Source organism: Sesamum indicum, linkage group LG5 (genome assembly GCF_000512975.1).
Source record: "Sesamum indicum cultivar Zhongzhi No. 13 linkage group LG5, S_indicum_v1.0, whole genome shotgun sequence".
In the NCBI taxonomy this organism is placed as follows: Eukaryota; Viridiplantae; Streptophyta; class Magnoliopsida; order Lamiales; family Pedaliaceae; genus Sesamum; species Sesamum indicum.
This window is the reverse complement of record NC_026149.1, coordinates 8,330,783-8,358,409: the sequence shown is the minus strand read 5'-3', so window position 1 is coordinate 8,358,409 and position 27,627 is coordinate 8,330,783. Positions and strand designations below refer to the sequence as shown.

The 27,627-nt window shown below is 35.5% G+C and overlaps 5 protein-coding genes and 1 long non-coding RNA gene across 8 annotated transcripts; 1 reads left to right on the top strand and 5 right to left on the bottom strand.

The window, feature by feature from the left end:
* On the bottom strand, nt 4-1,801 carry LOC105162322 (probable leucine-rich repeat receptor-like protein kinase At5g49770). The gene is made up of 5 exons (XM_020694104.1): nt 1,497-1,801; nt 941-1,144; nt 770-838; nt 114-182; nt 4-29 (listed from the first exon to the last, which is right to left on the bottom strand). Exons 1-5 carry the CDS (start codon nt 1,753-1,755, stop codon nt 4-6), a joined length of 627 nt encoding a protein of 208 aa, XP_020549763.1. The 5' UTR covers nt 1,756-1,801.
* Nucleotides 3,204-4,684, bottom strand: LOC105162265. Its single transcript, XR_847833.2, has 4 exons — nt 4,615-4,684; nt 4,391-4,485; nt 3,963-4,000; nt 3,204-3,393 (listed from the first exon to the last, which is right to left on the bottom strand). It is a non-coding gene; the product is annotated as an uncharacterized LOC105162265 (long non-coding RNA).
* LOC105162263 lies at nt 6,031-17,230 on the bottom strand. Of its 2 annotated transcripts, XM_020694072.1 has the most exons (8): nt 16,898-17,230; nt 7,587-9,580; nt 7,312-7,517; nt 7,102-7,252; nt 6,834-6,947; nt 6,617-6,763; nt 6,466-6,534; nt 6,031-6,373 (listed from the first exon to the last, which is right to left on the bottom strand). In XM_020694072.1, the coding sequence occupies exons 2-8, from the start codon at nt 8,046-8,048 to the stop codon at nt 6,365-6,367; spliced, it is 1,158 nt and encodes a 385-aa protein (XP_020549731.1). In that variant the 5' UTR covers nt 8,049-9,580; nt 16,898-17,230; the 3' UTR covers nt 6,031-6,364. The 2 variants fall into 2 exon arrangements, with proteins under 2 accessions (XP_020549731.1, XP_011078561.1); XM_011080259.2 differs by having other exon boundaries at nt 7,312-9,580.
* On the bottom strand, nt 8,582-9,361 carry LOC105162321 (spore wall protein 2-like). The gene has a single exon (XM_011080330.1). It carries the CDS (start codon nt 9,359-9,361, stop codon nt 8,582-8,584), a length of 780 nt encoding a protein of 259 aa, XP_011078632.1.
* On the bottom strand, nt 13,694-14,917 carry LOC105162262. Its single transcript, XM_020694103.1, has 3 exons — nt 14,563-14,917; nt 14,336-14,430; nt 13,694-14,215 (listed from the first exon to the last, which is right to left on the bottom strand). The coding sequence occupies exons 1-3, from the start codon at nt 14,915-14,917 to the stop codon at nt 13,694-13,696; spliced, it is 972 nt and encodes a 323-aa protein (XP_020549762.1).
* LOC105162261 (translocase of chloroplast 90, chloroplastic) lies at nt 22,579-26,890 on the top strand. 2 transcript variants are annotated; one of them, XM_011080255.2, is made up of 4 exons: nt 22,579-22,816; nt 23,059-23,134; nt 23,417-23,548; nt 24,280-26,890. In XM_011080255.2, exons 3-4 carry the CDS (start codon nt 23,422-23,424, stop codon nt 26,535-26,537), a joined length of 2,385 nt encoding a protein of 794 aa, XP_011078557.1. In that variant the 5' UTR covers nt 22,579-22,816; nt 23,059-23,134; nt 23,417-23,421; the 3' UTR covers nt 26,538-26,890. The 2 variants fall into 2 exon arrangements, with proteins under 2 accessions (XP_011078557.1, XP_011078558.1); XM_011080256.2 differs by having other exon boundaries at nt 22,970-23,134.

The window sequence follows — 27,627 nt, the reverse complement described above, 5'->3', positions numbered from 1 at the left end:
ATGTTAAGTTAAGCTCCTTCCTCCCCTTCCTGACAAGGAGATAGTGAGAATAATATGTCGGATTATTCATTGTTAGAAATTAAGGTTTGCTGAAGTTAGTTAAACTTAATTACCCATGATGTAGTCGAGTAGTGAACCGTTAGTCACATACTCGTAGACCAAGATTTTTGCTGCCTTTGGCCCTGCAGAAAGCATTTCAGATAGGAATAGAATCTCCCTCAGTTGCATGTTATGTAAACTTCATTTATTCAATAGTTAATTATATAAATGGGAAAACGCCAACACAGGGCAATTTTAGTTGTATTGGAATTCAATTTTACAATTAAACCCAATTTAAAAATATTGACATATTAAAAACAAAATCTACCAAAATGCAAATTTGACTAGAATTCAGGGTTCATATGAGGTGTACTGCCAAATTCTGGTGGAATTTGCAATTTTCACCCATTTTTATTCTGAATCTATCAATTTACTACAAAACTAAACTCTAGTAAAGGCTAAAATTGCCACTCCCCTTAGTTATTGGAGCGAAATTGCAATTTTCCATTATATATACCCCTGGTGTATGATTTAGCTATATTATTGAAAAAAAATCTATTTTAAATTACAGATTCCTCTTGCCCATTTGGTCTTAAAGGCAATATGCAACGAAAAACTGCTATAGGGACTACAGTATAATTATTCAAAATATATAGAAGGATCTTTCTGTAATATGCCTAAATTTCCATGATTATTCCTGCAATAATTGAAGAAATTCCTCTTCACATACCGGTTTCCTCGCAGAAGCCCACCAGCCCTACAAGGTTGTCATGCTTCACTTTTGATAGCAACTTCACCTCTGATCATTCATCAAGAATGGATCAGTAACTTAACCATGCACACTCCATGTGCAGTGCAAATAACAACACAGTAAAAATGTCTGGGCTAAAATTCCATGTACCATTTCTGAATTCTTCTGTGCTTGTATATGATACTGCATGGGGCTTCTTGATCGCTAGCGTTCCCTCCGCCTCAAACGTACCACGATAGACGTTACCAAACGCTCCACAGCCGACCAAGCAAGATTGGCTGAAATTATCCGTAGCCTTCTGTAGTTCTTCCAGACGAAAGTGCCTTAAATTCATTTTGGCTGCATCGAGTTTTCCTGCTTGAAACCAAAGAGCAGAATGAGCTAAAGTTGAGTACTGAATTGTCATTCGTAGGATTGTGTAAGATTTTTTACCGAAATCACAGGTACACCCCCTACGAAAGTGTTGGTTTATACCGTGTTTGTGTAAGATTTTACTATAGAAATATACTTGTAATTACAATTACAATATCAAGATGTATGCTCGTTTTTATATTTAGACCGGACCTCAACGGGTGTCGATGTATTCAGTCTTTTTGGGTGAAATACATTTTGGGAGAATGAAAAGAGAGGAAATTTTCATACTATTTTAACTGCATTTAAACGTTGAAAAGCATTAATTTCATTATATTCTAAGGGATTGACTGACCTTTCTGCCTCCTCCATAGCCTGAAATTGGCAAAAAGCTTCCTTCTGAAACAGAAACACAGCCATCCTGCAACAAATAGTATTATGATGGCAATGACAACACCACCTAACATAGGACTACTCGAACTGGAAAAAGATCTATGATGTTGCCAATTTGGAGGTGCTGAAGTTGGTGAAAGCGCTTGTCTGCTCGACATTTCCTTCTGATTCTTCGATGTCAACGATGTTGTTTCATGGGCACTTATGTTTCGTTTTTGCATGAAACTGCATGGTAGATCTTCCCCTTGAAAGTAATAAGCTAAACATGAAACTGGATATTGGCTAGATATTGCGAGAAATAAGGAGGAAGAGGTGAGGTTATACAGTCAAAATTACACTTTTAGTCCCACAGGATAAAGAATTCAACACTTTTAGATCTTCTTTACAGATTTTCCAAAATGGTCCTCAAATTGAAAAAACTCTACACATTTAGTCCTCTATTTTAAGATATTTTTAAAATAATTTTAAAATTGAGAAAACTCGACACATCTAATCCTCTACTTTACGATTTTATGGGACTAAATGAATTTAACTTTCCCAAACCATTTTAAAAATCCCATAAAACATAGGACTAAATGTGTCAAGTTTTCTCAATTTTACGACCATTCTAAATATCTTATAAAGTATGGGACTAGAAGTGTTGAACCCCCAATTTACAGGACTAAAAGTGTAATCTTACGAATTATGGATAAGTTGAAAATTGTGTTAATTTACATAAAACTGATGTTTTAGCCGGCCATCCCCATTTTTATTGTTTGATGATGGTGATCTATAAGTGTGACTTGGTCCATTTTCTTTATGTAGGCGGCACACGAGGCCAAGAAGACATGTCAAACGTAGATTATACACTTAAAAATAGTTTCTAATCATTCGTAAATATATAAATCTCTACTCGAATCTTGAAATGGGCTCATGCACATGCCATAACGATATTGCAACACAAAGACAACAAAGTACTCCCTCGTGTGCTGTAATATTAAAACTTAATAGTTGTTAGCAGCTATACAATTTAATCATTTAGATGTAGATATCAAATAATAGTCCGAACACTATAGTTTAGTATTGACTTCACCTCAAGATTCGTTATTACCACGCTAGAGGACAAGAAATTGAACAGAAGAAAAGATTTAAGGTGATCTCTAATCAACTTTGGATAAATTATATTTACCGTCGTGTATATTAGGAGTGACTTTTTTTTAAAGATTTTAGTTATAAGGTTGGCAATTCAATATAGAAAAAGTGCAAACAACCGTCTGTGATATTATAAATGAACAAATTATCCTCACTGCAAGAAATATAATTATAACCACGACTAATTATCTTGGTAAAAAAATAAAATATCGTGGCAAATAGTAATTGCCTACGACTTTGCTACAGCTTATTAGTCGTAGTAGTAAAGAGCATGGCTAAAACATCCACCGTAGCTCCAGGTCATGGTCAATTGGGTTCGCCCGATTGGCCATGGCTTATAGATACTAAAAGAACACATTTTTTGCCATGCAAAATTAGCCATGGCCAATGCTCTTTTTTATTCTTTTTAAATTATTGAAAATGAGATGAAGCAAATATGCTTCAGAAAGTAATTATATTTTAATGCCACTAGTCCCAGAACAAATAAATGTCCATAACAAAAGAGTAGAAAGAACTCTGCAAGTAAAAGTTTCTAACAAACAAACATAAATAATATATGAACACCATTTTATTATTGAACTGCTGAAGACTGGATTCACTATAGTAATAACCAAGTCATGACAAACACAAAAATTGTTCCTTCTTATCTATATTGTTCTTGTCTTTGTGTTTGTGTAAAGCTTGATATCAATTTGAACTTCAACTTCACCTGCCATCACTCGTTTGATCTGCAAAATCAAGAATTGGCATAAAAATGTGGGGAAAAAATCAGCTATAAAAAAAGATCAAGCAACAATAAGCTTTTCGGATATAAAACATTACTATTATCCGCAAACGGTAAAAAATGAAATTGTAATTGTGCTAAACTTCTCTCGACAGAAACAACTTTTAAGAAACTTAACGAAATCAAGAGCTCCAATATTATACCAAACTAATATTAAAGACTTTAAATAACATGAATGGATCATATTTGCTCTCTGTTTTCACAAAGATTTGTTGCGAAACAGTTAATATCTTGAAACTAATTTATCCAAGCAAACAAGTCGACTAGTCATAATCGAGTAAATAAAAAACTGTTTCTTAAACTTAGATCCTGACTGAGACCTAATAATACCAGGCAAGAGGACTATCATGAAAGTGAATAATACTCGTAAGAACTGCAGTCATCCATGGGGACACCGTTCATATAATCAGTGAATCAGAGTATTTGACCACTAAATCGAAGGCATTGAAGTTTTTAGTTCAAAACTACATATTTAACGCCAATAAAGGACAATAAATTAGAGTTTGTTGGTACCTAAAACGGTAGTGGAATTGCGGCACGAGAAAGAATAGCTGTTCCAACATGGAAAAACATTAGAGTGAATCGGGTCAAAAATTGTTAACTGCTCCTTACATGATGAAAAACTGCAACTATTTACAAAACTTAAGGTAACAATTCTGTCCAAAATCATATGAGCACATTTAAAAGAAAACAAAATCATTTTAAAGATTTCATCCCTCTATCTCATCTTGAGGAGAAGGCAATAGTTGTCAATTGTCATCTGATAAATTTAAGCTACATGTTAGCACTAGAACAAAACACAATCACAAGATAAAGCGTCATCCAAGTAACACCTGCCCATGAACAAATTTTTCAGCCAGCAATAAAGATTGAAGGAGTTCCATAAAGCCTAAATCTATAACACTTGTACAGGAAATGGTAATCAATGAAGTATATATCACCTCAGTAGCATTGTCAGCTGACAGAACTGCTAAAGCACACCGTAGAAGCATCACAAGCCCCAGCAAAGAAGAGTGATACTGTTGACGTCATGATACTTAAATTGCAGTATCCACCATATTAAGAATAATTGAATAGGTTATTCTCAATATTTTGACTAGAAAAATAGTAAAATAGAGCATTTGTATTAATTGAAGGATTAATAAAATGGATTATTGAGAGTCACCAAGTAGCAAACTTTGTATCCAGCAACTCTTTATATTCTTTCTTGCCACCTTCCATTCTGGTGATGCCTGCTTACCAGGTTATGAAATAATTAAGCATTCTGAATTATAATTGATAAATAATAACATGTAAACATGGAAATTTCAACATCTGCCCCTTGTTAACAAGTATAATTTGTTATAAACCTGAATTTAGAACAGATGTTAGGAACCAAGAATTCGAAAATATACTATCAAACTGAAATTTCCAAACCTATCTAATGTCGAATGGTTGAAATGGAGGTTTAATTGGTCAAGATGGGCCAGTAGTTGGTTGAAATGGAGCTACAGGAAATCCGCCAAGTCTGGAATATGAGACGACATCTTCCACAAATTCTTAGGTCATCTCTGCCCGTGTTTGAGTTTTTCTTTTTGTCATTTCTTCCATCAGCACCTTCATTTGCCTCTTTTCTTCCCTCATTTTTTATGTGTATGAAGTGACACAAAATTGTATAAAAATTCTGCTTAAAATATGGGACAAAATGCATAAAACTCCCCAATGTTTTAAAAAATATGCAAAAAACACCCCCCTATTTTCAGAATAGCTTAAACCCCCTCTTGTTTTGTTTTAGTCAGCAAAAACCCCCATTCTGTTAGAAACTAACGGGAGGTGGAGAAGACGCGCGTCTGCTGCGTTTGGTAGTGTTTTTCTGCGATTTAGTTTGATATTTAATGACTTTTTGGACCAAAATACCCCTCTATGGGTCTATATAACATGCAAAGGGGTTTTTTGCTTGTTTTGTATCTTCCTTTTGCCATTTCTCCCCCAAAAAAAGGTATGAAACTGTTTTTTTTTCTCTTTTATTTCATTTGTCCAGTTTAATTTTGGTAATTTAATTATATTAAATTATTTTTTTTATTTCATTTTTGTAGAATGAGTTATTCTAGGAAATTCACTTCAAAAAGAGAAGAAATTATGGATTTGAGATATAAAAATCCAAAGTGCTTTTGTCAAAGAAATGCCGCTATTAGAGTTGTTGGTCCGACAAAAGAAAGTGAAGGAAAATTACTCTGCAATTGTAGAGCTGGACAATGCAATTTTTTTAGTTGGTTGGAGCCAATCAGTGTATCTCGTACAAACTCACAAAGTTTCCAAATGCCAGAAATGGAAGAGGTGGAATCAAATTTAAGAGGTATGGAAGAGAAATTTTCTGAACTGATCTCTATATGCGAAGACCTTACTGGCAAAGTGAAGCAGCTTGATGGCAATCAAAAAACGTTAAAGGCACTAATTGTAGCTATTTTATTTTGCATGATTGTTGTATTATTTAAATGAATTTGTCAATTTAATGTTGTTAAGTGAATTTGTTATTGTAATGTTAATGAACCTATAATACAAGTAAAAAACAGCAAAATGCATGCATCACAACAATTTCCCAACAACAAAAACAACCATCATGAATTTCATTTCACTTCAAAATGGACAAAGTGCATTCACAGAAACATGTATACAACTAGATTTTCATCCTGATTTACAACTGTACATCCAAAAATTCTAATTTGCAACCATCAGTTTTGCAAAATCCATCACTAAAACATCACAAAATAGACAAAAGTTGAACCACAATTGCACCTCATACATTTTCTGTGGGCTTTGATGTCCCATCAGTATTTTCATTATTTTTCTTGGTTTGTCTTGGCCGATATGAGTTGGCAAAATTACCTGATAAGCTGTTGAGGATTGTGGATGTTCTTGTTGGACAGGTTGTTGAGTTATTTGCTCTGAATGAACAACCAAAAATATAGTAAATGAGATACTGGTGTGAACAAATAAACCTGTAAATTCTACTTTATTAATACAACAAGTGGCATACCTGTTCATGTGATGATTTATGCACATTCAATCCTCTAGTGATAGTCTCACCTAGTGTTGCTCTGCTACTCTGTTTAGGAATCTATAAATTAGATTTTTCATTATAAAAACATCATAAATTGAAGCATAGTTGATATGCTAAAATTACGTACCTTAAAAGGTTGTCTTGAAGCTGTTTGAGGTGGTGGCTGAAGTGGAATTGGTGGCTGAACTGGAATTTGTGGCTGAACTGGAAGTGGGGGCTGAACTGCAATTTCGGGCATGGAATCTTGAGATGGTTGGGAATAAATTGGAGGTACCTGCAACACAAGACAAAGAGTCAAAAATTGGTGTATGACAGTCAAAAAGCTGATATTAAATTAGTATTACCTCTTCTTGAATTGTCTCATTCTCATTAAAAGGTGGATAAGGTGGGGTACTAGGTCTTCTAGATCTTGATGCACCATGTGACTTGCTGGATCTTTGTCTGCCTTGGTTGGGATTCTGCAAAGACATAATTAAAGTTAGACAAAAATAATTAAAGCTATTAAATAATGTCTGTTAGATAATAAATGAACAGACAAAAATAATTAAAGCTATTAAATAATGTCTGTTAGATAATAAATGAACAAATAATAATTAAAGTAAGAAAAATTACCTGCTTGAATTTGGATTTGGGGTGTGGGGGATTGGTGCAACTTCTTTTATTGTGCCCTTTTCTCAAACATATTGCACAAGTGTGGGTAAAACCTCTTCTTGAAGTTGTTTCCCTCACATCATTTGCATCCTTCCTTCTACATTTTTTTGGCCTTCCCATCTAGTTGTTTCCCTCACATCATTTGCATCCTTCCTTCTACATTTTTTTGGCCTTCCCATCTTGATTACTACATTAGGAGGATCCACTTTTCCCATCTTTGAATCTTCAAAATCATGCATCCCTGGCACTGGGTGGATCATGTGGTTGTATACCTTTAAATACACTTCCTTCTTGAAGCATTCATCAATGAAATCCTCCACTTTCAGCCTATGATAATCAATTGCAGCAATGGCATGACAGCAAGGATATCCCACAAGCTGAAACATGCCACAACTGTAAAACTGCTCCTTGAGGTAACTTATGTGGTTTTGCATAAAATGCATTACCTCGTATTTGTCTTCCCCTGCCCAAGAAGGAAAGCAGTTTCTATTCTCCAGCCTTTGCACTTCAGTTTTCTTCATGATATTAGGACAAACAACCCCCTTGTATTTTTTCATCTCCTCTCTTTTCACTTGAATTCTTCCCATGAATTTCCTCCTTATCCATTCAAACATCTGAATTATTGGTAATTCCCTTGCCTCCAGGATAATATGATTGAAGGATTCGTTCATGTTATTCACAAGCACATCAAACTTTGTCTTAGTTAGGAAGAAACATCTTGCCCAATGTACTGGAGGTATTTCAGCCAACCATTCGTATGGTGTTTGTTCAGCATTTTTTTTTGGGTACATTTTTTCAATCTCAGCCATTGTTTTCAAGTGTTGGTTAACACTGTAAGTTAATGCAGCTTTCCAAAACATCTTTTTTAGTTGTTGCCCTTTAAATTTTCCTTTAAAATTATTGTACATGTGCCTCAAACAGAATCTGTGTTCAGCCCCAAGTGCCAGTTCAGCAATGGCCTCTAGTAACCCCTTCTGCCTATCTGAAATGAAGGCCCATCCCCTCTCATTTTGTGACACTATATCTCTAAGCAAAAGGTTAAAAAACCACTCCCAACTATCATATTTGGAAACGTCAATCTGCAATTCTCTTCTGATTTTGTTCTTCAATGATTGAAGAGACTCATTTGGATTGTCTTTTACAAACTTTTCAATTACTTTACCAATGTACTTGTAATTGGCTTGCTTATTTTCAACTTTACGTGCACAGGTATGTTCTCCCTTAATTGACTTTATCTAAAATATTGTGGATTTCATGATTGAAGATGCCCTCAACTTCCAATTACACCCATTTTCACAAGTTGCAACTATCAAGTGTTTTTCATTCATCACCAACTTCAAATCCCATCCCCTCCTCACAGCCCAATCCCTCAGCACATCCGTAAATTTGGCTCTTGTCTCAAACTTCATACCTACTGTCAAATCTACTTCAGCCATATTCATCATCTCATCCACATTGGACACCCATCTCCCTCATTACCAAAATCTTCATCCTCACAATCAGTAAACCACTGTCCATCTCCCCTACTAGTCCCTTCACCCTTCTCATTTTGTTGCTCTTGCTGTTTGTTTTTCTTTCTTTCTCTCATTAAAGACCTTAGAGTCTCTAGCATTGTTCTTGTGTAGTTTTCAGGCCTACTAGTGAAAATATCATCATCCCAAGGACCCTCTAAATCCTCTAACATCCATGAAGGGCAATCAGAAACTAATGATGAATCAGACTCATCATTTCCTACCTCTTCCTCAACCCCTACTTCCTCACCCTCTACACCCTCATTGTTACCATCAGCCCCATCCTCAACCCCTTCACCCTCATTATCACCCTCAGCCCCTTCCTCAACCCCTGCTTCTTCACCCTCTACTCTCTCATTGTCACCCTCAGCCCCTTCCTCCACTCCTACACCCTCATTTTCACCCTTAGCACCTTCCTCAACCCCTACACCTTCATCATCATCCTCAGCCCCTTCCTCAACCCCTACTCCCTCAAAAACAAATCCTGCACTCTCATTTTCAACCTCAATCCCTTCCTCATTCCCTGTTTGTTCAACATTATATTGTAACAGTGGCACAAAAATTTCACAATGAAGGACATTACCACTAACATCTATAGACAACAAAGGGCCTGCTTTTCTTTCAATGTAAATTGATATAACATTACAACTTTTATAGTCTCTTAATAACTCTCTAATACGCTCATCCCCTTCTAACTTCTTTATAGACATTTGTAATGTTTGTTGAGGAAGTGAATAATAAATTACTACGTTACTACCCTTGCCCCCAACTTTAGTGTACATTGTTATTAGGTTATCATAGAATAATCTTTCTTTATCAACCCCTGGAAAAAAGACAGTATACCCCCCGACATATCTAATGATTGGTACCCATTCTATGACCCCACCTAACCACACAAAAAAGTCTGCATAGTCTTCCAAAACCATATTCTGCAAATCAATTAAGAAATTAACTTAGTCATAACACATAAAATTAACAATGAAATATTACAGAAACTGTAAAATTTTCAATGATTAACCAGTAATATACAGTAATGGGGGGGAGGGGATAAAAACAGTAAAACACAAACATGTTCTTATTTTCTTGCAAGTATGCAAATTCTTTTTGGAGAAGATTAGAGAAAATGTTAAATAATCCAAAGATTCATAAACAATTCCGCTGGAGGAATTTTATATACCAAATAGCATACAGAAAGAGGACATGCTGCTCTACAAACGTCATGCACACCAATCTATACATTTGCTCCCTCATTGGATCATTAAAAAGATTGTTCTTTTTATAAGATAAATTCAAAAACGATGGTTGTTACTCTATAATTTCTTAAACCAGTGATGAAATATATTCTTCTTCAAAACAACATCTATGATGAATTGCATAAACCAAAAAAGTCCAAAGAAAGAATGCACCTTCAAACAACTATTTGAAGAACGACTTCTATTTCTACCAAATATGAAGTAACAGCGCGAGACACACTTTCTACAGACAGGGAAATGAAATCGCAACAAGCCCAGATTAAAAAAAATCATTAAACAGCTAAAAAGATGAACCGAGCACAAGAATTTTTCTATACATACAAGTGTAAAAATTTCATCATCATCATCTCCGCAGGAATTACAATAATTTCTCAAAAAAAACATAAAAAAATTTAAACTTACCAGTTCTTCTTCAACCACGAACGACCTCTCTTCTCCTCGACCACAAACCCTAAATCTAACCTACGAAATCTAAAATCAATGTTTTTCGTTCTATTTAGGGTAAACAAACACAAGTTTTTGGATCAAATTCCCTCGATTTCTCCCTCACAATCGCAGACCCATGAAACCCTAATTTTTTTACTTTGGTAGTTCTCTGGTCTCGCTGTAACTCTTTTCTCTCTCTTCGAATTCACTCTTTGACTGTAGTCAAAGAGCAGTAAACACAGCAGGGCTATAACGGTCAAGTTAGGAAGAAAAATAACGCCGTTAGTGCTCGTTTTAAAAAAGGGCACGTGAGCTGACTAAAACAAAACAGGAGGGGAGTTTTAGCCTATTCTAAAAACAGTGGAGTGCTTTTTGCATACTTTTTAAAACACAAGGGGGTTTTATGCATTTTGTCCTAAAATGTGAGGTATCTAAAATTAATTAAAGAACAAAATTAATAATAAATATGAAAATGAGGGGAAACTAGCTAGAGCATGAAAACTGCATTTTCCCTTTCCACAGCTGAATTAACTTGGGCAGATATTATTTTGCGTGAGTGTGGTCCAAAATTTCCTTAACTTTTCGGAACTTAATCACCTAATTCTAATCTTCTCCTTCTTTTTAATTTACTGAATATTTTCTTAAAAAGGAGGTTGGACCAAACTCAATATATATTTAAATTACAAAACTGTTTGGTAGTACCATAAGAAAAGACTAAGTTGGGAACCTTTTACGTTGGTTTAAACTAATAGATATGAATTTTGGTCAGAAAATACCACACTAAAGCCCAAAATCAACTCCAAAAATTGGCAAAATCGGGCAGCAATGGCAAGGCCGACCTCATTCATACCCATAATTTAAACCGACGACCTAGAGAGCCTTATCATTAAGTTCCTTCAATTTCTCCTTATGTTTATCAGTAATGAAAAATACTCTTTTTTTTTATTATATATATATACACATCTATATAGCCATGCTATCTCTGTTATACTTGGATAATTCAGCAGCAGCAACTTAACCTTGCATTAGGCTAACAAAAACAGAAACAAAAATGGAAATAACGAATGCAAAAATTTAAATAAGAGAACTCACAGGTGGTTTCTTCTTATGCCAAATGAAAGTTTTTATAACTAAGGGAAAAGAAAGAAATTACAAGTGGAAATGCCTCAGCTTCAACACATGAAGGCTTCCGAGGGCTTACAGAAAAAGGGGGGAGAAGGTTCTATTTATAACCAGTGGGTTCGGACTTGAAATCAATTCTTCACGTCCGCATGGCCTCCATCTGCCAAGTGTCCTCTCATTTTCGACACGTGTCCTCTCATTTTCGACACGTGTCATTCGATCCATTTTTGTTTACTTGCCATGCTGTCAGTTCATTTCTTCATGAGTCTGGAGAAGCTACTTCCTTCCGACTCTGATCCCGACTGCTTGTGATCCTCTTTGTCTTCAGATGATTCCGAAATGTCCATTTTTTATTTTCCTTTTAGTGTCTCCCGGATTCCTTTAAAAAGATTGTCAAGGAATTCTTCTTGAGAAGATTCTTCAAACGGATTTTGAGCTTCCCCAGCGAGACAATGGATAGAAGGAATGGCTTCACTCTATTTTTTCACTGAATTCTCTATCCCATGGATTTGGAAATGGCTGCCAGAGGTAGGAATTACCCTATAGAAAATCCCTTGCATGAAAAGGAGGTTTTGTTCAAAATTCTGGAACAAGCTAATGCAAATTGATCCCGAGACCAAGAAATACTATGGTCAAGAGATAATCAATGAGATGGAGGAAAAATTACAAGAATATAAAATTCTTGCAGAAAAGGAAGAAAATCAGGCACCCAATCCTTTTGAGCATATCTCCTAGAGAATTCTGAATAAGAAGAGGGTAATCACTAAAAATCAGATGATTGAGGAATACCTCAAGCAAATGGAAAATAATTTGAAAAAGAATCTTTCGGGAATTGCTTCTCCCATGGAGACCTCAAGCAAAAATGGGTAAAATAAATTTTCTTGTCTTGCTGGGGAAGCTCAAAATCCATTTGAAGAATCTTCTCAAGAAGAATTCCTTGACAATCTTTTTAAAGGAATCCGGGAGACTAAAAGGAAAATCAAAAATGGACATTTCAGAATCATCTGAAGACAAAGAGGATCACAAGCAGTCGGGATGAGAGTCGGAAGGAAGTAGCTTCTCCAGACTCATGAAGAAATGAACTGACAGCATGGCAAGTCAACAAAAATGGACCGAATGACACGTGTCGAAAATGAGAGGACACTTGGCAGATGGAGGCCATGCGGACGTGAAGAATTGATTTTAAGTCCGAACCCACTGGTTATAAATAGAACCTTCTCCCCCCTTTTTTTGTAAGCCCTCGGAAGCCTTCATGTGTTGAAGCTGAGGCATTTCCACTTGTAATTCCTTTCTTTTCCCTTAGTTATAAAAACTTTCATTTGGCATAAGAAGAAACCACCTGTGAGTTCTCTTATTTAAATTTTTGCATTCGTTATTTCCATTTTTGTTTCTGTTTTTGTTAGCCTAATGCAAGGTTAAGTTGCTGCTGCTGAATTATCCAAGTATAACAGAGATAGCATGGCTATATAGATGTGTATATATATATAATAATAAATAAAAAAGAGTATTTTTCATTTTTGATAAACATAAGGAGAAATTGAAGGAACTTAATGATAAGGCTCTCTAGGTCGTCGGTTTAAATTATGGGTATGAATGAGGTCGGCCTTGCCATTGCTGCCCGATTTTGCCAATTTTTGGCGTTGATTTTGGGCTTTAGTGTGGTATTTTCTGATCAAAATTCATACCTATTAGTTTAAACCAACGTAAAAGGTTCCCAACTTAGTCTTTCCTTATGGTATCGTTTCTCTTTATATTTATCGTAATAAAAAATATTCTTTTTTGCATTCCGCCTACATGGTCGGATTTATCCTTTTATTTTTGTACACTCCGCCTACATTGTCGGATTTACCTTTTTACTGTTGTGCATTCCGCCTATATGGTCGGTTCTTCCTACCGCCTCATGGCCGGATTTAAAATTTTATTATTTTCTTCGATAAAGATATGTGAAGATATGAATGAAGAGGCAACCATAGTAGTCAGTGGCGCATGGCGCACAATGGCGCCAAGGGCTCCTGGAGCCATGGCGCAGGCCGCGGCGCGCGCCTTTTCGAAGGATGTCGCAAATATAAAAAATAATCTATATATTTATATAATTAGTATTATTTTGACTAGATTAATGTATAAGGAGCTAAATAAGACATATAAAACAACAAATTCAACATAACAAAACTTCATATAATTAAAAACAACCAATGTTGAAACATTGAAGGATAGCGAAAGTCCTAAAGATTCAAATAAATCCTAAATCCAATCATCTGATTCTACTAGATAATCTTCAAATTCTTCACTTTCATTTCCATCATCTCCATTTTCGTCAGATCTATACTCAGCCTCCACTTCATTAGAATCATCGAAGTTTTTTTTTTCGTCCTCTTCTTCTTCATCAATAAGATTTAGACGACATCCACTAGATTTAAATGAAGAGGCTTTTTTGCTAGCTTTTGAAGAAGACGCCTTTGATTTGCCACTTGGTTCTATTGTAGATTGAGATTGCAAACTATAAGCATCTTCATCAACCCCGACAGCTCGTACAATATCACCCCAAGTCAATTCATCATCCTCAAATACTATAGCATTCTCTTCACCACTATCAAGAGTCGATCTCCCTAACAACCATTCATTACTCTCATTTATTTCATCCAAACGAATAGGATCTATTGTATCACGTGCATCATATCGCCTCCTCAAAGCTCTATTATACTTGATAAAAACTAGATCATTGAGGCGTTTTTGCTCCAATTTATTTCTTTTCTTAGAATGAAGCTGCATAAATTTAAATTTGTAATTTAGTAACACTTAAATAAAAGTTATATCTAGTTAGTTACACTTAAATAAAAGTTATATCTATCAAATACCAATAAATAAATTATATAACATACTTACATGTTCAAAAATACTCCGATTTCGCTCACAACCCGATGAACTGCAGGTTAGGCTCAAAATTTTGATTGCAAAAGTTTGCAAATTCGGAGCCAATGCTCCAAAAGAAGACCATCATTCAGCTAGTCATTTCAAAAATTAAAAAACTTAATATAAGTATAGCTATAGCGATGTAGCATATAGTTAAAAAATCAACTTTTATTAAAATAATAAAATATGATTCTCATTACCTGGTGCTTTTGTAGTCCTATGTCTTATTGCAAAAGGGATCCCAAAAAGTCCTTCTACTTTCTTGTACTTTGGAAGTTCATCAAGAATTTTATCTTGCAATTCAATAGTTGGAACCACCCTCCGAATGCAAGCATATAAACCTTGCTTAACCTCTTCATCTTGTTCTACATTAGAATTTGCATAGTAGAACTCCAGGTTCAAGTAGTAACCAGCTGCATGCAAAGGCCTATGAAGTTGAACATTCCATCTAGCATCAATCAACGCAAACACATCTTTATACTTCTCTTCAATGTTGGAAAATGAAGCAGCAATAGCTTTCTTGGCTCGGCCCATGGCTTCATAAATATAACCCATTAGTGGTTTTCTTTCACCATCTACCAATCGAAGCACCTTGACTAGTGGACTAGCAATTCTAATTATGTAAAGGACATGCCTTGTGCTTCTCTGCATACCTACTCTTGGTCCACCTTTCAGATGTAAACATCTTCCTCAAATTTCCCTTTTGGAACATGGAATCGCTTCAAAGTTAAAAGTGTAGCTGCAAAGCGAGTTTTTGTTGGCCTAACCATCTCTCTACTCTTAGTAAAATCTCTCATAATATCTAAGAGAGGTGGTCTATTATATATGTAGGTATTAATCATCACAACTCACTCATATGTCTTTTTCAAATTAGGAAGTTTGAAGATATCTTCAAACATCAAATCTATACAATGAGCTGCACAAGGCGACCAATATAAATGTGGGTATTTTGCTTCTAATAATGATCCTGTTATTGAATAATAAATAAAGAATTAAAAACAATAAAATAATAAGTAAAATAACTTAGAGTATATAAATTATTTTTAAAAGGACTCTCACCAGCTAAAACCTTTGCACTTGCACTATTTGTGACCACTTGAATCACATATTTCTCCCCCAACAAGTTGCACATACTTATCTAGCAACTCAAACACTTTCTCACCCGTGTGAGCATACAATGATCCATCCACAGATTCTATAAATTTGCTTCCTTTTGGGCTATTCACCAAAAAAATAATGAGCCTCATTTGTCTTGTATCAGTCCAACCATCTGCCATTAACGTGCAACCGTATTTAGCCTTAATCTCATCATGGTCTTTCAAAATGACACGGATGTGTTCCGATTCCTTCTTCAAATAAGTGACCTTTACCTCATGATAGCTGGGGGCCTTCATACCAGGGCCAAATTGGCCAAGAGCTTCAATTGCTGGTCCAAAACTATCTGCTCTTACGGCGTTGAATGGGATCCCGGTATCGTACATCCATCACAAAACTTTTGTACGGCATACTCCCTCATTTTCTTCCTATTCTCATCAAACAACTTCCCACCATCTTTATTTTTCCTTTCTTCCACTACCTCATCAGCATCTTTCATAACATACAGGTCAATAGGACCTATTGATCTTCGCTTTTTTTGTTGCATTTCTTGTGCAACAGATTCAAATGAGCCTCCAAGGGAGACATCAGATAGACTCTTGCCATGACCAATATCTTTTTGCTGAGCTTCCCACTGCTCGTGTTCTTTAGCAATATCATCAAAATGTGGAATTGCATCCATCTGCTCTTTCAGTTGTTTCTTTTTTTGCCACATATTCTCTAATCTCAGCCTTCACATACTCTGGACATTTCGAACACGGTTTAGAATTATTCAAAACCACCAATAAGGTGTTGTTTGTGTCTTGCAATCCCTCCTTTGTGTACCTATCTGTTCCAACATATACATAGACATATATATATAGTTACTCATAGCATTAAGGGTATATTTGACAGCACCATCCACAAAAATCTTTGATTCCAAAGTCTGAAACCCACCAACAATAAAACCTGATGACAATTCCTCTTCCTATTCCTATCCACAAATTATAGATTTATCGACTCCCACTTGTCTACATACAAATGAAAATGAGATCAGGACACTTTTGCTTCATAGATAACCACTCTCAACAGTAGTTCACCATGTCATAAGTTTGGATATAAGGGTTAAAGTACTTCTTCAACATTAGAATTACAAGAATCTCTAGGTAACTGAAAGGGGACATTAATCACTTTGATTTCAACATCATGTGTATGAATAAACAAGAATCAAGGATATTGTCTTATACCCTCAATCATGAACATTGACAGAAAAAACTTATAGAACAAAAAATCAATTATTGTGGAACAAAAACTACCAATTCCAACATTGAATAACCAGTTTCATAATAAACAAACTATCAAAAAGAATTAACAAAAATAAGTACATCTCAGATAGGTTTGGCACCTTACTCGTATGACCCTTTTTTTTTTTTCTCAACGGGAAATTCATTAAGGGCATACCTTAATCAAAATCGATGTTCTAGTATGCAGCTTCAAACTCTCTCCCGATGTTCCCGTTCGCAGCTTCAAAATCTCTTTCGAAGTTCAAGTTTGTAGCTTTAAAATCTTTGGTCCATAGCTCCAAAATATCCCTCAGAAATCGCCCAATATTGAGAATAAGTTGAAAATTTTCACAAATTCACAGATTCCCTATGTTGAAAGTTTTGATTTGAAGAGTAATTTCAAAGGGGAAAGGGAATCAGAGCTATGTTGAGTAGTCGAATCGTTGGGTGAGTCCAAAAGGGGGAAACTAAAAGGAAAAAGTATGCAAAGGAAAAAAGGGGGAAGAAGGAATTTGCTATATGCATCTCTTTGGGTTGTTGAGCTGAGTGTTGGGCTTTTTATATTTTTTATTATATTTTTTCAAAAATTCTTTTTAAAAATTTTAAAAATGCAATTTATAATTTTTCTACAAAGAAATTTTAAAATAAAAAAAAAAAGTATATACAAGGACCGTTGCTATATCAACCATGGTTAAAGATTTAAGTTTTAATGTCAATTTATCTAATTGTGGTGAATAGTACTAATTATCCACGGCCTTTAAACTGTGGCTATTATAATATGGGGAATAATTAAATTTTTTATACTGTCGTTCATAGAAAAAATAGCAATATTGCTTCATTTTAATTAATACAAGAGGATAAATTGTTATTTTTTTTCATAAAGATATAATTTGCTCATTTACAATATTACATCAATAAATTACATTAACTCATCAAATATATACCTATAACTCAGTACTAGTTGTTAGCAGCAATACAATTTATATTATTTAGCTGTGAAATAGTCCGAAAACTATATTTTAGTATCGACTTGACCTCGAGATTCATTATTACCACGCTAGAGGACAAAAAATTAAATATATTATCATCGTTTATATTTTAGGTTATCTCTAACCAAGTTTGGTTATATTGTATTTACCTTCAGTTGATTTTAAAGACTGCAGTTGGCAATTAAATATGTACCTATAATTCACCTATTTTGTGCAAGTGTAGGACTCAAATTACGATATTTCTCTAGCTCGTTGGAAGGTGTTGACGTGGGTGGAATTAAGCTTTTAAAATCGAGATTTTGCTGATCAAGTATTCAATCAACATTCCTAGCCATGTAAAGTATGACTAAACTATGTTTTATGTCCTAAAAGTTAGGATCGAGTGACATTTTAAGGATTGTAATTACAAGATAACAATTAAATACTGATAATTCATTAGTTTTGTGCAATTTCATGACTCTTTTTTTTTTCATGTTAATCAGCTTATGTGTAACACTCAAATTGCCGTTGTACCTATAAATCATTGACCAAGTGAAAATAATGTACTAATACACATATGTTGATCAATGACATAACGGAAAAATAATGGAATCTTGAAATTGCACAAAATTAATAAATTATGAATATCAAATTGTCAGCCATATAATTGTTATAGTCTTTAAAATGTCACTCTCCCTATCATACAGGGCATAAAAAGCAATTCAGTCACCGTTATATATATGGTTAGGGTTTGATTGGATGCTTGATCAACAAAATCTTAATTTAAAAACCCTAATTTGATCCACGTCAATAACTTTCGATGAGTTAGAGAAATTTGATGATCGGAATCCTGAACTTGCAAAAAATTAGTGAATTATAGGTATTTATTTGCAAGCATGTAATACGGTACTTAAAATACAGTCACCTAATAGACAACGCAGTAAATACAGTATGCCCATCAAGTTTTCTGCATTAAGTCATCAATTGAAAGAAACCTCTCTATTATACAATATAGCCACAGATGAAGACAGAAGAACCACTACGTAATCATATTGTGTTGTTCTTAATTGGTAGAAATCAAGTGAAGATAGATACATAAAACTATTATCCCACAGGCTTCAGCATTTCTTTTATGCTAGAGAGAAAGAATTAATGTGATTGTCCTTAGCAGAAAGTAGGGAGACCCCTCCCCCCCCCTCTATGTATATATATATATATATATATATATATGACGCGTATCAAATTTTTGGCCACTTTACATGAGTTGAAAGATCTTCAAAAAAATTTAAAATTATTAGAGGACTAGCTCTACAAAATAAAGGTTAACATTTTGATGCTTAAGTTAGTAATGATTTATAAAAAAATAAAAAGAAAAAACTTGAATTAAAGTGAGAATAATGGTATAAAATGATGATAAAGTGTATGTATTCGTGTAGAGTGTAAATTATAAGCTTAAACTAGCTCAAAGGGAGAGTGAGAGTTTGAGAGTAAGAGTGATGTTGTAGAACCCTGTCCCAAAAAACCTACATAAGACCTCTATTTATAGGTTTAGATAGAGTTGGATATGGGGTCAATTTGTTGAGTTCCATACGTCATTAGAAAGCTCTTTGAGTCAACTGTCATCCACAACCAACCGTTGGTAATTTAGATAAGTATGTCTTGAGATACATGAGTTGGACTAACCCTGCCAAATCTACCTTGGGAGTTAGTTATGCACAGATTTCGTAGCTTGTTTGTGACTGATTTACCTGGAACTATCTGGAGATATTTTAGGGTGACGTGTAAAAATGTCTTAGCAAGCTGTATGACTTGTCCTCTCAACTGTATGGTGCCAGTTCAGTAAAGTAGCAAGTGAACCTATGAGCTTTTCTTCCCTACTGATGGGCTTTTAGCCTTCCTGCTAGTGGGCTTTAACTGTCTTGTTGGTAGGCTAGTTGAGCTAGTATACCTAACTTATGGGCTTGGCCCAATAATTTTATGAGGCATCATCCCTCTCCCCCCCACTCCAGGAATGCAGATCGTAGAGTCGAATTGCTGGAGTAGATGACTATCCTCCAGAAAAGGGAAGGATAATCTTGCTCACTAGCATGCGGATAAGGCTTATTTGGTTCCCTCCTTTTCCTGTGGAGACATGATTTTGAATTTTGAATTACACCTTCAAAGAGGAGATAATTATTAATGGTAATGATTGCAAATAGGAGATAATTGTTAATGATAATTATTAAGGTCTACTGAAGTTAGTTAAACTTAATTACCCATTATGTAATCGGGTAGTGAACCGTTAGTCACATACTTGTAAGCCAAGATTTTTGCTGCCTCTGAGCCTGGAGAAAGCATTTTAGACAGGAATAAAATCTTCCTCGATTATATGTTATGTAAACAACAACATTTATTTAATGTCTAAATAAATGGGAAAACTGCAATAGAGGGTGGCAATTTTAGTTTTATTGGAATTCAATTTAACAATTAAGTTCAATTTAAAAATAATGACACGTTAAGAACAAAATCTTCCAGGATTGCAGATTTGGCCAGAATTCGGGGCTCATATGAGGTGCCTACCAAATTCGGGCCGGTTTGCAATTTTTGACTCATTTTTCTTCTAAGTATGTCAATTTTTAAATTACAGCACTTAACTGTCAAACTAAATTCTAATAAGACTCAGATTGACAGCAATTTTCCATTATATAACCATGTTCTGCGTGATTTCGGTATATTATTAAAAAAGAAAAAAACCATCCATTTGAAATATTACATAAAAATATTTTAAATTACAGATCCCTCTTGCCCATTTGGTCTTAAGGGCAATATGCAATTAAAAATCTACTATAGTTACAGTATAACTATTCAAAAAATATATATAGAAGAGTCTTTCTATAATATGCCTAAATTTCTATGATTATTCCTACAATGATTCAAAAAATTCGTCTTCACATACCGGTTTCTTCGCAGAAGCCCACCAGTCCCACAAAGTTGTCATGCTTCACTTTAGATAGCAACTTCACCTATGTTCATTCACCAAGAATGGATCAGTAGCTTAACCACACTCGACGTGTAGAAATCTAGTGCTAAAATTCCACATTTTCCATTTCCGAACTCTTCTATGATTGTATATGATTCCGCATGGCTTCATGATCGCTAGCGTTCCCTCCACCTCAAACGTACCACGATAAACGTTGCCAAATGCTCCACAGCGGACCAAGTAAGGCTGGCTGAATTTTTCATTAGCCTTTCCGAAGGACTTTGAACCGACTTAGTGTTGCTACCCTCCCCATTAGCCATTGTAGCTCATTGATGTTGGAGGTTGCCTTCATATCTAGGATGACCTTGATTTTGAGGGGGTTGGCTTCAATCCCTCTCTGGGTAACCATAAATCCTAAAAAGCATCCTCCTTCACTCCAAATGCGTACTTTCCAGGGTTGAGTTTCAACTGGTACTTCCTTAAGACGACGAATGTCTCCTCCAAGGCTGCCACATAATTTGGGTTTCCCTGCTCTTCACAAGCATATCGTCTACATATACTTCTACATTTCTCCTAATTTGAAGGCGAAATATTTTGTCCACAAGCGCTGGTAGGTGGCTCCGGTGTTCTTTAGGTCAAATAGCATAGCCATGAACAAAATGTCCCAGCAGACATAGTGAAGCTAACTTTTTTAATCCTTTGGAGTCAACATTATTTGGTGGTACCATTGTGATGTGTCCGTCATGCTTAAAAGTCCCCATCCAAATCTGGAGTCTACCAATTGATAAATTCGAGGGAGAGGATAAAAATCCTTAGGGCATGTCTTGTTAAGGTCTCTGAAGTCGATGCACATTCGTCATTTCCTTCATGGCTTGGGAACTAACACCACATTAGGTAGCTATTCGAGGAATTATATTTCTTCAATATGGTCGGCTGCCAACACTTTTTCGACTTCAGCCTGGATTATTTTGTCTTTTTCAGGCCACAAAATATCTCTTCTTTTATTTTACCGGCTTGATATTTGGGTCAATATTAAGGTGGTGGGTTATAACGTTAGGGTCAATCCCTTCTAAATCTTGGGGGATCCATGCAAAAATGCAAAAATGACAAACTCTGGTGTGGTGGGTTCCCTCTTGGGCTGAACCTGCTGCAGGAGGCTTCCTCCTTGGGCTAAGCCCGACACTCTTGGGCGGGATGCCTCCGTCATAGGCTGACGGGCTTTACTTGGGTTTGGCATTTCTACTTGGGCCAATTGCTTTTAGGTCACATCCATCATATGTAATCTTTGGATGAAGGTATAAAATTGTTAACTTTGTCGTCGCTATGTTTTCTTTTCTTTTTCAAAAAAATAAAAAGAAATATAAAAGTGTCAGACGAGATGGATGAAAAATTTTAAAAAGTTGTATAAGATTAGTCTGTAGAAGTTTTTAGAAACTTCATTAAAAAAGTAAATTATAATTCATAATTCACAATAATATTTTGGTGAATTTACCATAAAAAAAAAATGGGTAGAAACATAAGAGGGACTAACGAACTGAACTTGTTATTAGACGATCGTTAAAATAAAGGGATGTTGATAAATTTTCAAATAATAAAGAGATGTTGATAAATTTTCAAATAATAAAGAGATGTTTATAATTATGTCAAATTTTAGGTGAGCTAGTTGTAATTTATCCAAAATTATAATTTCAAAAAATTCATAACAAATATTCCAATTTTGTTATTTTTCTATTAACCAATTTGAATTTTGATGTAATCTATGAATTTATTTGGCCTTTTTCCTCCAAAAGTCAAGAATGGCTGTTTTCTAATTTAAAATGTTGGAAATGAGAAAGAAGAGAAAGACATCTACAAGGGTGTTTACGTCATTTACATTTTCCGTTTTCACAAATTTTGACGATTTTAATGGCTCACAATTGTTTGAAATACAGCGTCGTTTAGCTGTCTTATCCGGTTGGATAAATCGCAGAACCCCCAAAATTCCTTCCTTGTGTTCTTCAATGTTGTTCAAATATTAAGGAATTTTCTAGCTCAGAAAATCATTTAATTTTGCTGTCTGTAGAGCTACATAAATTCAGAATTTATAGCAAATTAGGACAAACCTGTTTAATTTTCAATTGGAGTCGTGAATCTTTCTGATTGTGGCCGCCGAGTTCTCGTTTGTAATCAGGTAAAATATCAAGAACTCACATCGAGTTCTAGTTGAATATGCTGTTAACTTACACTGTTTCATCAAGAAAGTAGTTGTAGTTGATTTTATTTCGTAGGGAATTATTGCATAGCTGTGTGGTTGAATCTGAATGCGTTGATGTGTTTACCATAGAAAAGGGAGGTTACAAATGGTTGTGTGGAGTTGGGATTTTCCAGCTGTTACACCTTTTTCTCACATACAGCATCGCTCACCACTGTTAGGTTCTTGGTCATTTTGGTCTTCGCGAGCACCGTCAGCTTCTCCCCCGCACCTTCGGCTTCCTCAAGAAAAGCCCAGGTAAATAGCTTCGAACGAACCTTGTATTTCCAGCATAGACTGTTTCTTGGATCTAATCAATTAGGTCTTCTTGACATCCGTTTCTCTTTGCAAATTAATGTTACTCGCTAAGTTAATTGGCTTGTTTACATTCTCATTGATCTAGCCTTTCTGTGTAGTTGCCTGGCCATGTTTTTGTATTGTGGGCCTCAAGCCTATAACTGAACCTGGTTAAATGTAATACTCTTAACTTAGGTCATTTTAAGTTCATCAAAAGAATTGATTTCCTTTATTCATCGGCAGTTACGATGACAAGCATTAAGGATTGGGTTTTCTCTCAAGTGGTATCAAAGTCCATAGGTTCGACCAGACCATTGTCAGCATCCGAAAGCTTCTTGTCACAGGAACCTTATAATGAAGAGCTTGGAAACCGAGGTATCATCTTTCCTTTCAATATTATTATCATGTCTATGCTTTGCGAGTAGTTAATAACTCAAAGGATACTTTAGGATCCATAAATTTTTTCTCTTTCATTGTGTTGCTGTTTGTTATTGTGATTTACATTGACAGACTGATGACTGATAATGAAAGCATATAATCTATTTGGTTATGCTATGTCTTAAGTTTTCTCTTGAAATGAATTGTTGTGTGTATGAGAAGGTTGCCTGAGTCTTTTTTTATTTCTTACTGGATTTGGGTAGTGAGTTATAGTTTTTTCCCCAGCAGCCTGAAACTTGAGACCCATTTCAGGAGTACCCTTTCTCAAAAGCAATCACATGATGGCATGCAACATGTATTGCAATTGCAGGACCTATTTGTGACATGAGTTTGCCATGTTGGAGAACCTATAGAAAGTATCAACCTATGAGAAACCCATGTCCTCCTCTAGAATTTATTGTTCTTAATCTAGTTTGTCCATAAGTGGTTTCTTTCCGTCATTGGCCGACATAAGTAACCAAATTTCATTCTGGTTAGCTTTCATATACTTTGGGGATTATTGTGTTCCAGTAACAAGTTGCATTCAGAATGTTGTCAAATTGAATTTGCTTTTCCGTATTCTGTGTTTAAAGAAATGTAACTTTGATCTCCTAAATGAAACTTATGACAAATAGATATTTGGCTAGTTAATAAAATAATATTTCTGACTGCTTCTGTTTCATGCATAGGTTTAATGCAAACCAATGCCGATTTAATTTCACGGCCAGTCTCTACTGAAGTACCTTGCTCGTCTAGTGATATTCAGATAACTGAAAATGTCTTGTCACCGTGTGAGGAAAATTCTTGTGGATCTAATCTTAGCACCCAGGAAAAGAAGTTAGACCCTCTCCAAAAGGTTGAAGCTCTACAAATTAAATTTTTGCGTCTTCTTCGACGACTTGGTCCATTGCAAGATAATCTTACAGCAGCAAAGGTTTTATATCGGATCCACCTGGCAACTTTGATTAGAGCTGGGGAATCAGACTTAGAAAGAGCTAATCTTGAAAGTGATAGAGCTCAAGCGGTAGCTAGAGAGCAAGAAGAAACTGGTCTTCCTGAACTGGACTTCTCTCTTAAGATACTTGTTTTGGGAAAAACTGGTGTCGGCAAGAGTTCCACAATAAATTCCATACTTGGTGGATCGAAGGTGACGACCAATGCATTCCGGCCTGCTACAAATAAAGTTAAAGAAATTGTGGGAATTGTGAATGGCATCAGGGTATCTTTTATTGACACTCCCGGTCTGTTGCCCACCTCAACAAATTCTGACAGTAAAAATCGGAAAATTTTGCACTCAGTCAAGCGTTTTATTCGAAAATCACGTCCGGACGTTATCTTGTACTTTGAACGCCTTGATTTGATTAACATGGGTTATTGTGATTTTCCATTGTTGAAGCTTGTAACTGACATCCTTGGCCCTGCAATTTGGTTCAGCACCAACATTGTTATGACTCATTCCTCTGCCGCCCTTCCTGAAGGTCAGAATGGGTATCCTGTAAGCTATGATTCTTATGTCAGTTATTGCACACAGGTGGTGCAACACCATATTCACCAGGCAATATTGGATACGAAACTCGAAAATCCTGTAATTTTGGTGGAGAATCATCCCTACTGTAAGGTGGATAACTCTGGGAAGAAGATTCTGCCTAATGGACAGGTATGGATGACGCAGTTCATGTTTTTGTGCATAAGCACCAAAATTCTCGGTGATGTTAATACTCTTTTGGAATTTGAAGATAGTATAAAATTGTGCCCATTGGGTAAATCTCGGTCGCCATCTTTGCCTCATCTGCTCTCATCTTTTCTAAAACATCGTGTCAAACTGACCCCGGATGGAGCAGATGATGAAACCAATGAACTCTCATTTTATGACACTGAGGACGAAGACGAATATGATCAATTGCCACCTATCCGCATTTTGACAAGAGCCCAGTTACAGAAATTGACCCCTTCTCAGAAAAAGGATTATCTTGATGAGCTGGATTACAGAGAGACCCTTTATTTGAAGAAACAGCTGAAACAAGAATATATCAGAAGACAGAAGAAAGACAATGATGCCGTGGCGTCTGATGGTAATCCAGATTATCCTGATGGACCTCCAGAGGCAATTATGCTCCCGGATATGGCTGTCCCACCAAGTTTTGATTCAGATTCCCCTGTCCATAGATTTCGCTGCCTTGTCATGGGTGACCAGTGGCTTGCAAGACCCGTTCTGGATCCGCATGGATGGGATCATGATGTAGGCTTTGACGGAATCAACATTGAGATAGCTGCGGAAGTAAGGAAAAATATCATTACCTGTGTTTCAGGACAAATGAGCAAGGACAAACAAGATTTTAGTATTCAGTGTGAATCAACGACAGCTTTCTTAGATCCTACAGGACCTACCTACAGTCTAGGTTTGGATGTTCAATCTGCTGGAAAGGAATTAATATGCTCATTCCGCAGCAATGCAAAGCTGAAGAGTTTCAAACACAACGTCACTGAATGTGGTGTTTGTGTGACATCCTTCGGGGATAAGTACTACTATGGCGCCAAGATCGAAGACAGCATCTCAACTAAAAGGAGGCTGAATTTTAAGATGAATGCTGGCGGAATAACAGGAGCTGGACAAGTCGTGTATGGTGGTGCTTTAGAAGCCATTTTAAAAGGGAAAGACTACCCCATCAGAGATGACAAAACAAGTCTGTCAATGACATTATTATCTTTCAAGAAGGAGACCGTTCTCGGTGGGAATATACAATCTGACTTCAGATTGAGCCGAGGTACAAGAATGTCAATAAACGCCAATGTCAATACCCAGAAAATGGGCCAGTTATGTGTAAAGATGAATAGCTCTGAGCACATGGAAATAGCTCTACTTGCTGCTATCTCTCTGTTGAGAAGTCTGTTGCAAAAAAAGGCAAAAAACAATATTAGCAGTCTGGAAACTCTGGAAACTGGCTGACAGTTTTCACATTTGCACGATTGTGGCTGTGGAGATCGGCACTTAAGAGTTCTTGAGATCTAACTCCGGAATGTGGGAACAAAGAGTATATAGTCCTTTGTCAAGAATATAGTAGATTTCAACCAAGAAGCCCTGTTGACGAAAGGGTGTGAAGGTCTAATTCGATTTTGTAGCCTGTTAGCTATATAGGACAGCTTGATGGATAACATTCAACAACCATTCTTCTACATACAGCAGGAACACACTGGTGTTCTTTTCTTTTCTTGTATATGGAACATTGTTTCTGAGGGCGACTAATGCTGGTCTATGATGTTACAGCGAATATAGATTTTCGAAATACGTTTACAGTCTTAGTGGTGGCAATAGGGGTTGAAACACATGGTTCGAACTCAACCCACCTAATTTTTGGATTTAAAATGTTTTACTTTGGGTCTAATATTAGTTATACTTAATATGTTCAATTATATTATGTATCCTAAATGGGTTTCATTATGATTAACTTTTTCATCATGCAAATGCTGAAAAAGTTACTCTGATCATGAGTTTAATGTGGTTGTGTGTTTAAGCAAATTCAACTAGAAATACAATGATCTCTTTTAAAATTTGGCATAAGACGAATACTCTTTTGTACGAAAAACTACAAGTATCCTATGTAATTTTTAGATGGAGGTATAAAATTATCAATTTTGTTCTTACTGTATTTTTTTTTTTAAAAAAAAAAATTAAAAATATCGGGCAGAGTGGATGAAAATTTTGAAAAATTATAAAAATATTTATCCACTTAGTCCATAAAAAGTCAACAAATAAAGAAAATTATAGTTCTTAGTTCATAAGAATATTTCAATCAATTTATCACAAAAAATGAATGATAACCTAACAGAGACTAACAGATTGAACTAATTATTAACAGTTTTTAATTATATTTGATATTATGATGGCACATAATTTATTAAAATCCACCTGACAAGCATCCTATGTAAAACAACCATGTGGTGTAGGTGGTCAGTGTCTCGGTGCAATTGAGTGTGAATGATTAGCTCGTAGAAACACGTTTTTAGCTGAAGATATCCGATAATTATTCTACTAGTTT

Bases quoted from the DNA above. Each gene is read 5' to 3' on its own strand.
- LOC105162322 (XM_020694104.1), bottom strand. From the start codon at position 1,755: ATGCAAAAACGAAACATAAGTGCCCATGAAACAACATCGTTGACATCG. The intron at 1,145-1,496 runs GTCAGTCAATCC...GGTTTCAAGCAG, and splicing joins GCTATGGAGGAGGCAGAAAG to GAAAACTCGATGCAGCCAAA. The intron at 839-940 runs GTACATGGAATT...ATGAATGATCAG, and splicing joins CACAGAAGAATTCAGAAATG to AGGTGAAGTTGCTATCAAAA.
- LOC105162263 (XM_011080259.2), bottom strand. From the start codon at position 8,048: ATGTACAATAATTTTAAAGGAAAATTTAAAGGGCAACAACTAAAAAAG. The intron at 7,253-7,311 runs GCCAAAAAAATG...CTAGATGGGAAG, and splicing joins GTAGTAATCAAGATGGGAAG to GCCAAAAAAATGTAGAAGGA. The intron at 6,535-6,616 runs GTACGTAATTTT...ATTCCTAAACAG, and splicing joins CTTCAAGACAACCTTTTAAG to AGTAGCAGAGCAACACTAGG.
- LOC105162321 (XM_011080330.1), bottom strand. From the start codon at position 9,361: ATGTCTATAAAGAAGTTAGAAGGGGATGAGCGTATTAGAGAGTTATTA.
- LOC105162262 (XM_020694103.1), bottom strand. From the start codon at position 14,917: ATGGGTTATATTTATGAAGCCATGGGCCGAGCCAAGAAAGCTATTGCT. The intron at 14,431-14,562 runs GTAATGAGAATC...CTTCTTTTGGAG, and splicing joins TAGGACTACAAAAGCACCAG to CATTGGCTCCGAATTTGCAA. The intron at 14,216-14,335 runs GTAAGTATGTTA...AAATTTATGCAG, and splicing joins ATCGGAGTATTTTTGAACAT to CTTCATTCTAAGAAAAGAAA.
- LOC105162261 (XM_011080255.2), top strand. From the start codon at position 23,422: ATGACAAGCATTAAGGATTGGGTTTTCTCTCAAGTGGTATCAAAGTCC. The intron at 23,549-24,279 runs GTATCATCTTTC...TTTCATGCATAG, and splicing joins TGAAGAGCTTGGAAACCGAG to GTTTAATGCAAACCAATGCC.